General features: G+C 43.5%; 1 protein-coding gene across 2 annotated transcripts in view; it reads right to left on the bottom strand.

Annotated features, from left to right (window-relative positions):
• Positions 1-16,262, bottom strand: part of enox1 (ecto-NOX disulfide-thiol exchanger 1) — a 100,571-nt gene that overhangs the window by 29,811 nt on the left and 54,498 nt on the right. For both annotated transcript variants that reach the window (XM_078262760.1, XM_078262761.1), the window contains 5 exons: positions 15,996-16,196; positions 9,934-10,101; positions 8,959-9,165; positions 8,274-8,507; positions 924-1,136 (listed from right to left, as the gene is read on the bottom strand). In XM_078262760.1, coding sequence (XP_078118886.1) covers positions 924-1,136; positions 8,274-8,507; positions 8,959-9,165; positions 9,934-10,101; positions 15,996-16,110 — 937 coding nt within the window. In that variant the 5' untranslated portion in view covers positions 16,111-16,196. The remainder of the gene's footprint in view (positions 1-923; positions 1,137-8,273; positions 8,508-8,958; positions 9,166-9,933; positions 10,102-15,995; positions 16,197-16,262) is intronic.

The following is a 16,262-nucleotide window of genomic DNA, read 5'->3' as shown; positions in this document are numbered from 1 at the left end:
ACGCAGAGCTTTCTCCGTAGCCTACGTAAGTGGCCTGATGTTTATATTTGTGTGCTGGTGTGTGCGTTGAGCCAGCATGTGTGTGTGTGTGTGTGTGTGTGTGTGTGTGTGTGTGATAGAGCGAGGGAGAAGTGAGAGAGTGAGTGATGGTGATTATCTTCAGAGTGAGTACCGACTCTAGAGTCATAGTGAGAGAAACAAAGTGTCTCCCTGTTCTTTCTGACGGTGGGAGATCTGTAGTAGGAGAAGTTAACCCTCTCCTTGATTTCATGTTGTTGATGGAGAAGGAGAACCAGGACATGAGTCTGGGGGGAAATGCAACGCTACCAAGCCACGGCCGAGCGATGAGCGTCGCTGTGACGTGTAGTTATATTTTTCGAGGTGACATCAGGCTACGGCGTAGACGCAGAGGGGTCTGGGGGGGGTACACAGTCGATTCGATGTACAACCATAAAACGGTCTTACGTCTTTGTTACACTCATTTCAAACACCAAAACAGTTTCGTCCACATGAGTGTAGGTTTGATTTCACAAGAGATTTGAAGAATTTTCAAAAGCCAACTTCATCTTTTCAGCTTTAGGGACAAATTATCTCTTTACAAATTACTCTAGGACAGTGTTTGGCCACACTCTGAAAAGCTGACTTTGTTCTGAACATGTGGATGGAAACATATGGAAATACCCTTAAATGGGGAATTTAACTACACATGTAAAAATATAGAAAATGTCCTCAGACCTCAGACAAACTACATCCTGCTAAAAAACGAGTCAGGTAGTGTTGTTGGAGATTTCTCATTTCTCTCAACGATGGAGCTTTATGAGACATTCAGCTAACTGTAGTGAAGTCCTGCGAGGAACTTACCTGAACAGCTGCTCAGTCTGCCTGATCGCCTGCATGTGCTTGAAATAATAAAGTGTCCTTACACTGAGCTAATATGGCCAGCAGGGCATTCTTGAAGATCTCTTTGGCGCGCTCCATCTCCTCCTCGTGCTGAGCTTTCTCGCTCATCAGCCGACGGACGTGGCTGTTGGCCGACTGGATCATGGAGTAGAAGTGGTTGGCGGTCCGCCGGTTGACTTCTCCGCGGTCGATCCAGGTGAACAGAACCGCCGTTGCCTCGCTGAATTTATGGTCATCTGAAAAACAGCACAAGGAATATATCAGTAGTTTTAATCAATAACAGATTCACAATCTCCAGTTCCACAATGAACTATTACCCCAAACTATAATCAACTATTACCCCAAACTATAATCAACTATTACCCCAAACTATACCCAACTATTACCCCAAACTATACCCAACTATTACCCCAAAACTATATCATCAAACTATACCCAACTATTACCCCAAACTATAATCAACTATTACCCCAAACTATAATCAACTATTACCCCAAACTATAATCAACTATTACCCCAAACTATACCCAACTATTACCCCAAACTATAATCAGCTATTACCCCAAACTATAATCAACTATTACCCCAAACTATACCCAACTATTACCCCAAACTATAATCAACTATTAACCCAAACTATAATCAACTATTACCCCAAACTATACCCAACTATTACCCCAAACTATACCCAACTATTACCCCAAACTATAATCAACTATTACCCCAAAATATAATCAATTCTTACCCCAAACTATACCCAACTATTACCCCAAACTATACCCAACTATTACCCTAAACTATAATCAGCTATTACCCCAAACTATTACCCCAAACTATACCCAACTATTACCCCAAACTATAATCAGTTCTTACCCCAAACTATAATCAACTATTACCCCAAACTATAATCAACTATTACCCCAAACTATAATCAACTATTACCCCAAACTATAATCAACTATTACCCCAAACTATACCAAACATATACCCCAAACTATACCCAACTATTAACCCAAACTATACCCAACTATTACCCCAAACTATACTCAGCTATTACCCCAAACTATACCCAACTATTACCCCAAACTATACCCAACTATTACCCCAAACTATAATCAGCTATTACCCCAAACTATAATCAACTATGACCCCAAACTATACCCAACTATTACCCCAAACTATACCCAACTATTACCCCAAACTATAATCAACTATTACCCCAAACTATTACCCCAAACTATAATCAACTATGACCCCAAACTATAATCAACTATTACCCCAAACTATAATCAACTATTACCCCAAACTATACTCAACTATTACCCCAAACTATACCCAACTATTAGCCCAAACTATAATCAACTATTACCCCAAACTATTACCCCAAACTATACCCAACTATTACCCCAAACTATACCCAACTATTAGCCCAAACTATAATCAACTATTACCCCAAACTATACCCAACTATTACCCCAAACTATAATCAACTATAACCCCAAACTATGAACAACTAAAACCCCAATCTTTAACTAAGTATAACCAACAAGATTACTGAGAATACTTACATACTTTTACTTAGGTAGGGTTTTAAAGCAGGACTTTTACTTGTAACTTGAGTATATTTACACTCTTGTACTGGCACTTTAACTTCACTAAATCATCTAAGTACTTCCTGCTCGGCAGCTTCCTGTTTCGCGCACTATCACACGAGGATGTGGAAGTCATTTCATGGGACCTTTAACATTCAGTCGGGCTAAACAAACTGAGCAGCTAGTGAGGATTGAAACCCTTCTCTTGGGGCGTTCACTGTTCACGCCTCTGTAGTCCACACCACAGCCAATAAACACAAAAAGCATTTTTGATTTTCAACCTTTCAACCAAAACCACAAGCTGCGTTGGGTCTCAGTCATATAAAGTGCCACTGAGTCTCGGCGGGCCTCTGTCGACTGCGTTTTCCCCCATTTGAATAATAATTGAAGCGCAGACGACGGCAGAACAGAGTGAATTAGAGAGCATTTAATGAGCTCAATACCCGCCGCAACACAACGTGTAAGAAGACACTTTCCCCGCTCAGATAAAGCCCCATTCATACACAGCAGCAGATTACAGTCACATTACAGCGAGCACAATGAACACTGCGACTGGAGGGAGAATGGAAATGTATTTCCCCTGCTGTGTGAAGAGAAGAATGAGTTCATAAAAGCTTATTCAGAGAGAAAACATGCCTGTTTATGTTAGGTATCGGAGGCACACAGGTGGAGGTTTTGGTAGCAAGCAGTAAATTAGAGATTCAGAAGCAAATACTAACAAAGCAAAGCAACGTAATGCTGGTCTATGAGGCTCCATCTACACTCCTACATTTTCATTTTTAAGCGACGTTTTGAGAGCAAAAACGATCTCTGTCCACACCAGAGTTTTAGCCCCAGTAGCAGAACCATAGACAGTTAAAGAGAGCATTACTGAGCAGCCTCCAACTGAGCTTGAAGACGTAGATGTGACGTGAGCAACCTGTCTGAAAGTTGGAAGTCTTCTGGTAGCTGTGCCAAGAGAAATCTCAATCATTCCCAATCTAGCAGAGACGGAGAGCGTAGGTATATGTAAGGAGATAACATAGACACAGGCTCATTATTGATCACTAAAATGATAGTTAACATTAGTCATTACACTTAAACAGCTGATGGAAGTCCAAACTGCCTGAGAGCTTCTCCTGTACTATACGGTAACTCCTCTACTATGAGACAGGAAGTCTCGTGGTTATGACCCAATCGTTAGCCTATTGTTATAAAAACGTCTGCTACGGAGCCATAACGTGAGCTACAAGGTAATGGAGCCTTTTATACATTGTCGTGTTTCTTTAGAAATAAACAACGGACAAATAGAGTCTTTAAACGCTTCAGATGTAAAGGTATTCTCTGTCAAAGTGACGTCAGAATGAATGGCAGTCAATGGGACGCTAACGGGATGCTAACGGGGGGTGATGGCTAGCAACAAAATGGCTCCATAGGAGCTACGCGTTGTGGAGAGAGGCTTACCCCCTGGAGCAGAACTAATCTGCGTCCATATTAACACGTCTGGCAACACATATCACGTGACCTGTCACACACACACTGGGCATGTGTGTGCTGGTGTGAACAGGAAGCAGATTGTCTGACGTTACTCTGTGGTTGAAAATCATGAATGCGGAAGCTAGGGTGCTGCACCTAAGACTTATATTGGTAGGGGAAAACCCTGGAAGTATTCTTGTTACTGATAACTGCTAATGATAAACAGTAGAGATGTGGGCATTCCCCTCTTAATTTTATCTAATCTTCTTTGCAGTGGATCTTCTCCAATACGGACGGTGTGTGCGTTGTCACAGTAACAGTAATGAGACTGCAGCTCTCCTCTGTGTGAAGATGGACATATTTATTTTTAGATTTCTACTGTACAACTGGAGTATTTTCAGTCATGGAGATAAGAATCTCAGCAGGACACATGGAGGAGGAAGAGAAGGAGGAGGAAGAGGAGGAGTGACCTTCACACGTTGCTCATCCACACCTCTGCCAGCTCTCTCCTACGTTTCCTCTCTCTCCACCGATCTGTCCTTGTGCAGAGAAAGCAGCTCTGAGGAACCCGGAAAAGTCATGTACAGAGTATATATGTGCGGTTTAAGCAATAGTCTTCACTGGCAGCTAGCACAGACACAGTTTCTTTTGCTTAACGCTAAAGAAAGTCACACAACAACACAAACTAACTGAGCGATAGATAGGTAGATAGGTAGAGCAGCAACTACCATGTCCTGCGAGGTAAAATGAATGTTTTTGTCAAAGGAGTCTGGTGGCTTTGAAGAGATATCGCAGCGATAACGGCTTCAGTTCCCCGTCGTAAAGGGCCGTCTGACAGCAACGTTGAAAATATTCTAAATATAGTGTCCACTTAAAGGGATACTTAGCTAATAACCAACCAGAACCCCACATTCTAACCAACTAAAACCCCAAACTCTAACACACACACACACACACACACCAAACTGCAGCTCTGCTGGAGACAAACTGAGCCGTTTGTTCTTGAAGAGCATCAATAATTGTGCAGTTTCCTGAATCATACATATCAATGTGTTGTTTCCAGTAGGAGATTAGACACAAACACGCACGCACACACACACACACACACACACACACACACACACAGACACACACAGACACACACGCACACACACAGACACGCACGCAGACACACACACACACACACACACACACACACACACACACACACACACACACACACACACACACACACACACACACACACACACACACACACACACACACACACACACACACACACACACACACACGCACGCAGACACACACACACACACACACACACACACGCACACACACACACACACACACAGAACAACAGTGACCTTTTAATCAGCTCTGAGAGGCTGAACATGATTTTAGACTAATAGTAAGTGATTGTCTTTTTTCCCCCCCATCATTGTATCCATGACTACGGCTGCAGATTTCTCCGCCTCCTGAAGCCTCTGTGGACACTAATTCACTTTATAGTCTATTTTTACACACTACTGTTCAAACCCAGATACAACTCTATTTGTCTGAATGCTCTTTGAAGCTTTCTGCTCGTAGAAAGTCTTGACGAATAGATGTTCTTTAGTTTTGTACGGTGAGAATAAAACGCTGTGCAACGATTCAACCAGACTGACAACTGAAAGGCCAGAAAGAGACAAAGATCCCTCTAAGCAAAAGCTGAATTGGGTGAGAATAAATCAGCAGTCATTGGTGAAACAAACTGGAAACCTGGCATCAAAATGTGTGCAGATTTCAAGGTCCCAATAGTGCAGCCTATATAAAGCTGGAATGAACATTTAGCAAAGCTCTACTACCGAGGGCCCAAAGACCTTAATATTTACAGATCCACGTTGCACCGTTTGGCTTCAATAATGATCAAGGGTTACTTAAAGGTGGTCTAAGTGATGTTGGGTGACGGCACATCTTGTTGACGAAGTACTGTCAAACAAAACGGAGGCTAGCTCGCCCCTCCCTCCTCCTCATCCCGTCCGACACATTGTCGTTGTCTAGGACAGCTCTCCTCTAGCTAACTTCCCTCTTCTCTCTCCTCCACTCCCCACAACCCCTTCATGTGCACGCGCACTATCCCGACGACCCCCACCCCAAATCCTTCTTGTCGGTTATGTTTGGTGGTGCAGGTTGGCGCAGTTTGTTTTTGTTGGCGTTTGTGAAGCCTTGGCTGTCTACTGAGACCACGTTTATTTTTTTACAGTGTGTTCAGAGGACAGGCAGCTAGCAGATAGTGAGGAGATGTTTTTACAGTGTGTTCAGAGGACAGGCAGCTAGCAGATACTGAGGAGATGTTTTTTACAGTGTGTTCAGAGGACAGGCAGCTAGCAGATAGTGAGGAGATGTTTTTACAGTGTGTTCAGAGGACAGGCAGCTAGCAGATAGTGAGGAGATGTTTTTTACAGTGTGTTCAGGGGACAGGCAGCTAGCAGATAGTGAGGAGATGTTTTTTACAGTGTGTTCAGGGGACAGGCAGCTAGCAGATAGTGAGGAGATGTTTGCTGTATGTGACAAAAAATGTATGAAAACGCATGACATTGCTTAGAGCACCTTTAAGGCTGATTAATTGTAGTACGTAGGCTCCACACAAAGCCTACGGCGTTGTGAGGTTTAAACTTATGCGCTGGTGTGTCTGCGTCGTTCTAGCGTATCTCTTTAAGAGGCAGCGTTTAGAAGCAAGTACCGACTCTGGCGGCCGAGGCGTAAAAAACTAAAGTGTCTACCCTGTGCTTTCTTACCACGGTTGAAAATCTGTTCTTGGTTTAATGTGTGTGCTTTTATGTTTGCACCATAAAGTAGCCCTTTAAATTGCATTGAAATTGTACTTACAATGACAATAAGGTCCATTCTGATTCTCTGATTATTGATTCTGTAGCAGGAAAAGTTAACCCTCTCCTTGAACGCTACCAAGCCACAGCCAAGCAGACCAATCACAATGTGTAGTTACATTTCTAGACATCCACAACAGAGAAGTTTGAATTATTTCATTCTAAAACCATTTCAAATGTAAAATAAACATCATGAGCCCTATCTCGCATCCGGCGTAGCGCAACGCCTGATGCAAGTGTCTTCACTAGTTTAAGACCGACCCAGTTGTCAGTTTCCCGTCCAGCGCCCACGTCGTTTAAATAGAAAATGCACCTGCACCCATCTGTGGCCCATGGGGCGTGCTGGTCTTACAGGGAGGTGTGTTCAGCTGCATTCTGGGCGTGCTGGTCTTACAGGGAGGTGTGTTCAGCTGCATTCTGGGCGTGCTGGTCTTACAGGGAGGTGTGTTCAGGTGCATTCTGGGCGTGCTGGTCTTACAGGGAGGTGTGTTCAGGTTCAGTCTGGGCGTGCTGGTCTAACAGGGAGGTGTGTTCAGGTGCATTCTTGGCGTATTGCTATCTTGAGGCAGTGGGAAGTGATGGCACCATTGACCAACAAAAACCTGGTCTAAAGTCAATAACGCAGCATTTCATTGTTATTTTAACAGAGCATTAGTAAAATGCTCTTAGGCTCAGTGCACAGCGCAGCACACACTATGCTTGTTACACACACAGGGATGCACAGCAGCACACACACACACACACACACACACACACACACACACACACACACACCCACACACATGCAGAAGATTACAAATACAAATATTACGGTGCAAATCCTCCATCATAACAGCAATGCTCCAAGGTCCAAACGCGCCTGGCTTTTAAAGGGAATGGGAGATGATCTCTGATTGGTTGAATGCATGTTACGCCCAAAACACACCTATGAATTTAGATGGTTAAAATAGGGCCCTCAGTGTCAATTAGAATCAGAAAATGTACACATTTGCCTCGGTGAAAGGTGCATACACAAACAAATAAACAAACATATTAAACATGAATATAATATAAACACAGAAAAACAAATATATACATAAAAAATAACTGCTGCATAACAAAACAGAGGCTGAAAGGGTTGGGTGCCCGCAGAATTATCCCCGTCATAAACCTCCCAGTGTCCGAGTCCGTCTCACTGCTGCAAACTGAGCTGCAGTCTCAGATTACTGTGAAGCCATTTATACCACATCCCCTTCTAAATCTTACTGCCTTGGATGCAAGTCATTTGTTCAGCGAGCATCTCAGCTCAGTCTCCATGACAACACTCTTAGATCGTTAAAATAGGACCCCTGGTGTCTGAATCTTTCTGTTGTTATTGCTGTTCCAATAGTTATTATTGGAGGGAAGAAGAACATCATCAATATAACAGCTGATTCACAATTTTTGTGATTAAGTGATTACATTGAGACAATGTCCCCACCTTTCAGTTTCTCCGCTAACATCGCCGACTCATGCTCAGAGAAGTGCACTATGGGAGGAGGAGACGGCGGTCGCAGACGGTCTTCGTGGATCTTGCGGCGGTGTCGTTCCTCTCGGGCGAATAAGCGCTGCTTACACTCCCACTCGTACAGGTCGTCTCTGGCCTGGGCGAAGTCTACGTGGATCCTCCCCGAGTCTTTCTTATCAGTGCTGGACCCGATACGCATCCGGTACCCTGAGAGGAGAGAAAACTATACGGTAGAGCAGGGGTGGGCAATTAATTTTCCCAAGGGGCCACATGAGAAACAGGGACTGTTGTGGAGGGCCGGACCAATAGGCTAAAGTCAATTCTGCTCAATATTAGTTTTATGTCAGGCGGCACATAAAAAAAAGAACGTGCCGCCTGGAAAGCGTCGCGTTCTGAAACGCCTCTTTTTTCTCTGGGCATATTAGCGCAGCAGAGTCCACCAAACACTCTTTATTAAATCTCTCATTTTCGGTAACTAATGTAGCCTTAAAGCTTGTTGGAATATGTGAGCTAGCTAGCTAGCCAACCCTTTTATTCTGACACTACAAAGAGTAGGCAACTGCAGTTACGTAACTGTTACGTCCTCTCCAAAATGGTCTATAAAGCATTTTATTTTTATTTAGTGCGGAGTGAGTGAGTGCTGGGTTTTTCTGCTCACCTGACAGGTAAAGGGACTTGTCCACCATGAATTCCTCGCTGAAGCGGATGTGGCAGAAGTTCTTCTTGCTCTTGCGGATAGCGATGATCTCTCCGCACTGTTCGAACACTTCCCTGATGATCTCCTCGGTGGCGTTCTCCGGCAAACCTCCGACAAACACCGTCTTACAGCCGGGCGGGCGCTCCCGAGTTGAGGGAGGGGGCAGGTCTGAAGAAGAACAATCATCATCATCATCTTTCCTGATATCCTCGCATTTTTATGACACAAAGGTAAGGGGCCCTATTTAACGATCTAAGCGCACGGCGTGAAGCACCTGGTGCAGGTGCGTTTGGGGCGTGTTCAAATCCACTTTTGCTAGTTTGACGGCGGAAAAAAAGGGTCCGTGCGCCAGGCGCATGGTTCTAAAGGGTTGTACGTAGTGTCTTCATTAATCAGAGGTGTGTTTTGGGCATAACATGCAATCAACCAATCAGAGATCATCTCCCATTCCCTTTAAAAGCCAGGCGCGTTTGGACCTTGGAGCATTGCTGTTATGATGGAGGATTTGCACCGTAATATTTGTATTTGTAATCTTCTGCATGTGTGTGTGCTGCTGTGCGTCCCTGTGTGTGTAACAAGCATAGTGTGCACGTGCTGTGCACGAGCCTAGGAGCATTTTACTAATGCTCTGTTAAAATAACAATGAAATGCTGCGTTATTGACTTTAGACCAGGTTTTTGTTGGTCAATGGTGCCATCACTTCCCACTGCCTCAAGATAGCAATACGCCCAGAATGCACCTGAACACACCTCAATGTAAGACCAGCACGCCCAGAATGCACCTGAACACACCTCAATGTAAGACCAGCACGCCCATGGGCCACAGATGGGCGCAGGTGCATTTTCTATTTAAACGATGTGGGCGCTGGATGGGAAATTGACAACTCGGGCTTTGCGCTGTGCTGCGCCGGGTGCAAGATATGGCCCAAGATCTTACTGGGGTTTTGCGGGAAGAGAGTGCAGCTCTTGCAGTGGATAATCTCCTTGATGAGCGGCATGTCGGGCGGTACAGGCGGGGGAGGGACCAGGCTGATGCCCGCCATCAGGGGGTTAATGGGAGCGATGAGTCCCAGCCCGGGGTCGAACCTCTGGATACACAGAGAGTCTGCAAAACAGAGAGACAGTGAAAATGACTTAAGGGACATACTACATACAATCGGGACATACTACTTTTATATAACATTACACCTTGACCCTCTTTCTCATGCATACTGTGCAAAGGATTGTGGGTCAGAATACGCATTGCACTTTTAAAAACCTTAGGCCACGTCCATTTATGCGAAGAATTGTTTTCACACACAAACTGAACATACTTTATCGAACTCCTCCTAGGGTTTTTACCCGATCTGCCTGAAACTCGGTATATAGCATCTTCACATGGCTCTGACAAGAATTTATCGAAAGAACCTTGCTTGGTTATGAAATGCGCAAATTACAAACAAACAAACTTTTGTAGCTAGTGACCAAACACGAATTTCAGCATATCTTGGCCAAAGTAAATGCTATTAATGCAAAACTTGGCCGTCTTGTTTGCCATGCAATTCTGAGGCTCTGTACCAAATCTGGCAAAACCTGGCCATTAGGGGGCGCTACAATCAAATAATCAAAATTAGAAATTTGCAATTGCAATTAACAACAGACCTTGCAGCTTGTGCGATGTGATATTCCCTGATGTTTGCCGGGGGCGACTCGTGCCAGGGAGGTTTGGACTCCGTCATAAATGCTTTCAGTTCTAGTTCTTTTTACTTTAAGTATGTGTGCATACGATTGGGACATACTACTTCTACATAGCATTGCACCTAGAACTTTGACCCTCTTGCTCATACTGTAAATGCTGTGCAAAGGATTGTTGGTCAGAATAGTCAGAAAGCATGCTGGCTCGCAAACTGCAAAATGTGACCGGATGCAGTCGGACGTCCTGATATTTTTGGCATACATGCATCTCTACGTATTGGGACGTACTAAATCTAATTCTTGGATTCTAAATAGTATGGTAGTATGGGTAATAAAACTGACTGTGAGTGTATTTAAGCATTTTCAAATACAGTTTATCTATCATGTCTGATTAAAAAATTTACACTTGACCCAAAACCTGCACAGCATTTTCCAAAAAACATTTTAAGCTGTCCACAGAGATTCACTCGTACAATACAAGACCCTCATCACACGCAAGTGAGAGAAGAAAGGGAGTAACAAAAGCCAAAGCGAGAAATAAAACATCGCTATCTGGGAGGAAAGAGATAAGAGAAGGAGAGAAATGGGGACTAGATGTGAGAGGAAAGCAAACTAGAAGAGAGCAGAGGAGAAGAAAATGTCCGTTCTCCGGGACAAAGAGAAAGAGATGAAGATAAACAGAGAGAGGACGGAGGCGACAGCGGCAATGTTTCAGCTGTCTGGCTGCAGATAGAGCGGCTACAGGGTGGAGGAGGGCGCTTGCAGTGGCGGCCGCATCTTCCTCCGTCAGCAGAAACACAACACAACCCACGGCACGATGAAGTGATTCAAATCACAGGCGAGGGAGGCTGTCTCACACGTCCTGTGGAGTAATCCAATAGAACGAAATGCTTCTTTTGTGGAGGATTGATTGAATGCAGCGCTGATTCACTGTGAAAGATGTGGGGGCTGTTTTTGTTTTTTTACGTCTGCCAGCGACCCGAAACAATCAGCAGCACACAGGAAGGGAGGCGCTTTCATTTTGTAAAGAGGAAAAGAAAACGTCTGAGGGATAAACAAAGTAGAGCTGCAAAGATGAATTGATCAGTTAATTAATCGCCAATGATTTTGATAACCGATTAAATCGCTTTGAGTCATTTTTTATGAAAAAACAGGTAAACTTGTGTGATTGCAGCTTGTTAAATGTGACTAATTTCTAGTTTCTTCTCTCCTCCTGTGACAGAAAACTGAATCCTTCCTTCTTTCCCTTTTCTTTCCATCCTTTCCACCTTTAGTTAATTCTTCTATCTTTCCCTACTTTCTTCCCTACGTACTTCCTTTCTTCTCTCTTTCCATCCTTTCCTAATTATTCTTCCTTTACCATATTTCCATTATTTCTTCCTTCCTTTTTCTTTCCATCCTTTCCACCTTTATTTCATCCTTCTCCTCTTTCCTTCCCTACCTTCCTCCCTACGTAATTCCTTTCTTCTTTCCCTCCCTCCTTACATAATTAAAAACCGAATGTCTTAAAGCTGAAAAGATGAATAGATAAATTGTCAACTCTTAAATTAATCTTTGACTATGTTGCAGTCTTTCTCGATGTCTTGGAGTCTTTTACGATGTCTTGGAGTCTTTTACGATGTCTTGGAGTCTTTCTCGATGTCTTGGAGTCTTTTACGATGTCTTGGAGTCTTTTACGATGTCTTGGAGTCTTTCTCGATGTCTTGGAGTCTTTTACGATGTCTTGGAGTCTTTCTCGATGTCTTGGAGTCTTTTATGATGTCTTGCAGTCTTTCTCGATGTCTTGCAGTCTTTCTCGATATGTCAAAGTCTTTCTCAATGTCTTGGAGTCTTTCTCGATGTCTTGCAGTCTTTTACGATGTCTTGGAGTCTTTTACGATGTCTTGGAGTCTTTTACGATGTCTTGGAGTCTTTCTCGATGTCTTGCAGTCTTTCTCGATGTCTTGGAGTCTTTCTCGATGTCTTGGAGTCTTTTGCGATGTATTGCAGTCTTTCGCGATATGTCAAAGTCTTTCTGCAATGTCTTGGAGTCTTTCTCGATGTCTTGCAGTCTTTCTGCAATGTCTTGGAGTCTTTCTCGATGTCTTGCAGTCTTTCTCGATGTCTTGGAGTCTTTTGCAATGTATTGCAGTCTTTCGCGATATGTCAAAGTCTTTCTGCAATGTCTTGGAGTCTTTCTCGATGTCTTGCAGTCTTTATTGATGTCTTGCAGTCTTCTGCAATGTTTTGGAGTCTTTCTCGATGTCTTGGAGTCTTTTTTACGATGTCTTGGAGTCTTTCTCGATGTCTTGCAGTCTTTTTCGATGTCTTGGAGTCTTTCTCGATGTCTTGGAGTCTTTTTTACGATGTCTTGGAGTCTTTCTCGATGTCTTGCAGTCTTTTTCGATGTCTTGTAGTCTTTCTCGATGTCTTGCAGACTTTCTCGATGTCTTGGAGTCTTTCTCAATGCTTCAAAGTCTTTAATGATGTCTTGCAGTCTTTCGAGATATGTCGAAGTCTTCCTCGTTGTCTCACAGTCTCTCGATGTCTTACAGTCTCTCGTTGTCTCACAGTCTCTCGTTGTCTCACAGTCTCTCGTTGTCTCACAGTCTCTCGTTGTCTCAGTCTTTATTGATGTCTTTCAGTCTTTCTCGATGTGTTGCAGTTGTTCTCGATTTGCCGATCTTACGCGATTTGTCAGTCTTTCGTGATATGTCGAAGTCTTTCTCAATGTGTCGAAGTCTTTCGCGATATGTCAAAGTCTTTCCCGATATGTCAAAGTCTTTCTTGATGTGTCGAAGTCTGTCGCGATATGTCAAAGTCTTTCACAATATGTCGAAGTCTTTCTCGATGTGTCGGTCTTTCCTGATATGTCGAAGTCTTTCTCGATGCTTCGCAGTCTTTTCGATGCTTCGCAGTCTTTCTCAATGTGTCGCAGTCTTACTCGATTGTTGATGTTGCGATGACGATCAAAAAAAAATATTTATTTTGCAGCCCTGTTTTGAAGGAAAATGTTTTTGAAACAGGAATTCTTTGAGCAGCACAATCCCAATGTTGTCCTAACGTATTCTGTATCAGCGTCAGTGTACACCGTGTACAACACACTCTTTATATAAGATCTTCAGGCTTATAAAAAGGAAAAAGAAAACACTTGGAGGGAGATAATCTTCCATAAATCTGATCATGTGCAGTCACACATTCCTCGGGTCTAAGGAAAACTCATTAGAGCGCTGTCTTCGATAACCCCGAAAGGTAAATTACACATCTCGGTGCAACACATTCGTCATAATCACAGAGCGCTGCTTTTTCTCACACAGCCAAAATGATTCAAGCCAGGTTGGTTTCTCTCTGGCTCGGAGCTGTGCTGCTGCTGCCAGAGAGACAGAGAGGAGGAGGATGATAACCAGAGACAGGGAGACAAAGAAAACATATTTAATTGGGATTCTTGTGTGTTTGTTTTTTACCAGAAACACAAAGGAGACACACACATCTGGCTGTAGTTCAGTCATCAGTCAGGACTCACCCACACATACTGCAGAATATAAACTGTATATAAAGTTACCCCTTAATCCACAGTTTTTAATTTAACGTTAGCTGTAGGTAAGGTTGTATACTTTCACCTAAAACGCTTTGTCCTAGTTTATGTACCTTTCCAACCCATTCTCACTCCAAACTCGTAAAATATGGTTGCTTGGGCAGTGGCTGTCAGCCTCAGATACAATGCAAAAATCCACCGGGCAGAGCAGCAGCTATGCAGCACTTGAAGATGACATAGTATGCAGAGAGACGACGGTAGAGAGTAGTATGTAGAGAGACAACGGTAGAGAGTAGTATGTAGAGAGACGACGGTAGAGAGTAGTATGTAGAGAGACAACGGTAGAGAGTAGTATGTAGAGAGACGACGGTAGAGAGTAGTATGTAGAGAGACAACGGTAGAGAGTAGTATGTAGAGACAATAGTAGAGAGTAGTATGTAGAGACAGCAGTAGAGAGTAGTATGAAGAGAGACAGCAGTAGAGAGTAGTATGTAGAGAGACAACGGTAGAGAGTAGTATGTAGAGAGACAGCAGTAGAGAGTAGTATGTAGAGATTCAGCAGTAGAGAGTAGTATATAGAGAGACAATATACTACAAGGGTCGAAGGCATGTTCCAGAAACAGACTTGTCTTTGGAGCCAGTGGAGTCTGTCCCTGATTCAGCATTAGTTTCACTTTTCAGGACCCAAAGCTTCGTCCATTATTTTTTTACAGTCTATGGTGGAAACGTGTTTCAGTGATTTTGGGGTGAACTGCTCCTTTAATCACACATCATCAGATCCTCTTTCAGCTGCTCAGGAGCTAAATGTTCCCACATTTTACAGTTTAGAGCTGCAGCTGTTTCCAGAGGTGGAGTCTCCTCAACATCACATCATCTCTATAATATTATCATGTCATCATGTTAATATTTCCCCCTCCGCTGGAGAATTATGTTTCTGTCTCTCACTCCTTTTCAAAAAGCTCCTCTCATGCATCTGATTATTCCCAGATTAACTCACAGATCCCATTTAATAAAGTGTACAGTAAAGACACGCTGCTCAGACAAAACACACTTAATAAACAGTATGTATATATATCTATATATATATATATATGTCCGTCTCCTTCCTCTTTCTTTGTGTTGGCGTTCTAAACTCGATGGTTTTGATCCTTTTTTCAACGCTTTTGTAGACGTGTTTTTTTCAATGTTTTTGTCACTTTTAGAGCGTTGGTTTTTCCAACGTTTTCTTAGTCAGTTTTCTGTTTTTTTTCTAAGCTTTGTTCAGCGTTTTTGGCACTTTTTTTTAACGCTTTCAGACACTTTTTCCGAAATTTTTCCTTCACTTTTCCACCTATTTTCTTGACTTTTTCCTGACGTTTTGACCCTTTTTCCGATGTTTTTTTTCAGCGGTTTTTTTTAATGCATTTTTCTACATTTTCTTCAGCGTTTCTGTCGCTTAAGATTGAGATTTAATAACTTGTATATTGTCTAAATCCTCGATGTTCCACTTTCGTGATTGTTCCTGTGCCGCCGGATGTCCGTCTCCTTCCTCCGTCTCTGTGTTGGCGTTCTAACCTCCGGTGGATTTGTGAGGACTATGGTTAACTGCTCCTCAGATCTCTGCAGGGTAAATCCAGACAGCTAGCTAGACTATCTGTCCAATCTGAGTTTTCTGTTGCACGACTAAAACTACTTTTGAACGTACACATGTTCCACCAAAACCAGTTTCTTCCTGAGACTATTTAGGAAGACCCTCCTCCGCAGCGCTGTGGAGGAAGGTCTGGACATGCGAGACTACAGGCGGACTGATAACAGGAAGTGACATCAGTTACCTGAAACCAGCGGCTGCCCGCTGATGCCCACCGGCAGGATGCCCAGGTTGTTCATGGCCGTGGCCCAGGCTCCGGGATCACTCAGCGGGTTCTGCTCCACACCATCAGCTGCCATAGCAGGGCGTCTCCTTGCTCATCAGACCCTTCCTCTGACGGACGGGCGGACGGGTTCATCCAGTCACAGCTGCAGCCACAGTCCACCTGGGGGGAGGGGGGACGAGTTAGGAGTCGAGATTATGAAATCATATCCAAATCCCCGAGAGCAGC

The sequence above is a fragment of the Sander vitreus genome, chromosome 11, assembly GCF_031162955.1.
Source record: "Sander vitreus isolate 19-12246 chromosome 11, sanVit1, whole genome shotgun sequence".
Classification (NCBI taxonomy): domain Eukaryota; kingdom Metazoa; phylum Chordata; class Actinopteri; order Perciformes; family Percidae; genus Sander; species Sander vitreus.
Note: the sequence above shows the minus strand (reverse complement) of the source record. Positions and strands in the feature narration are given on the sequence as shown.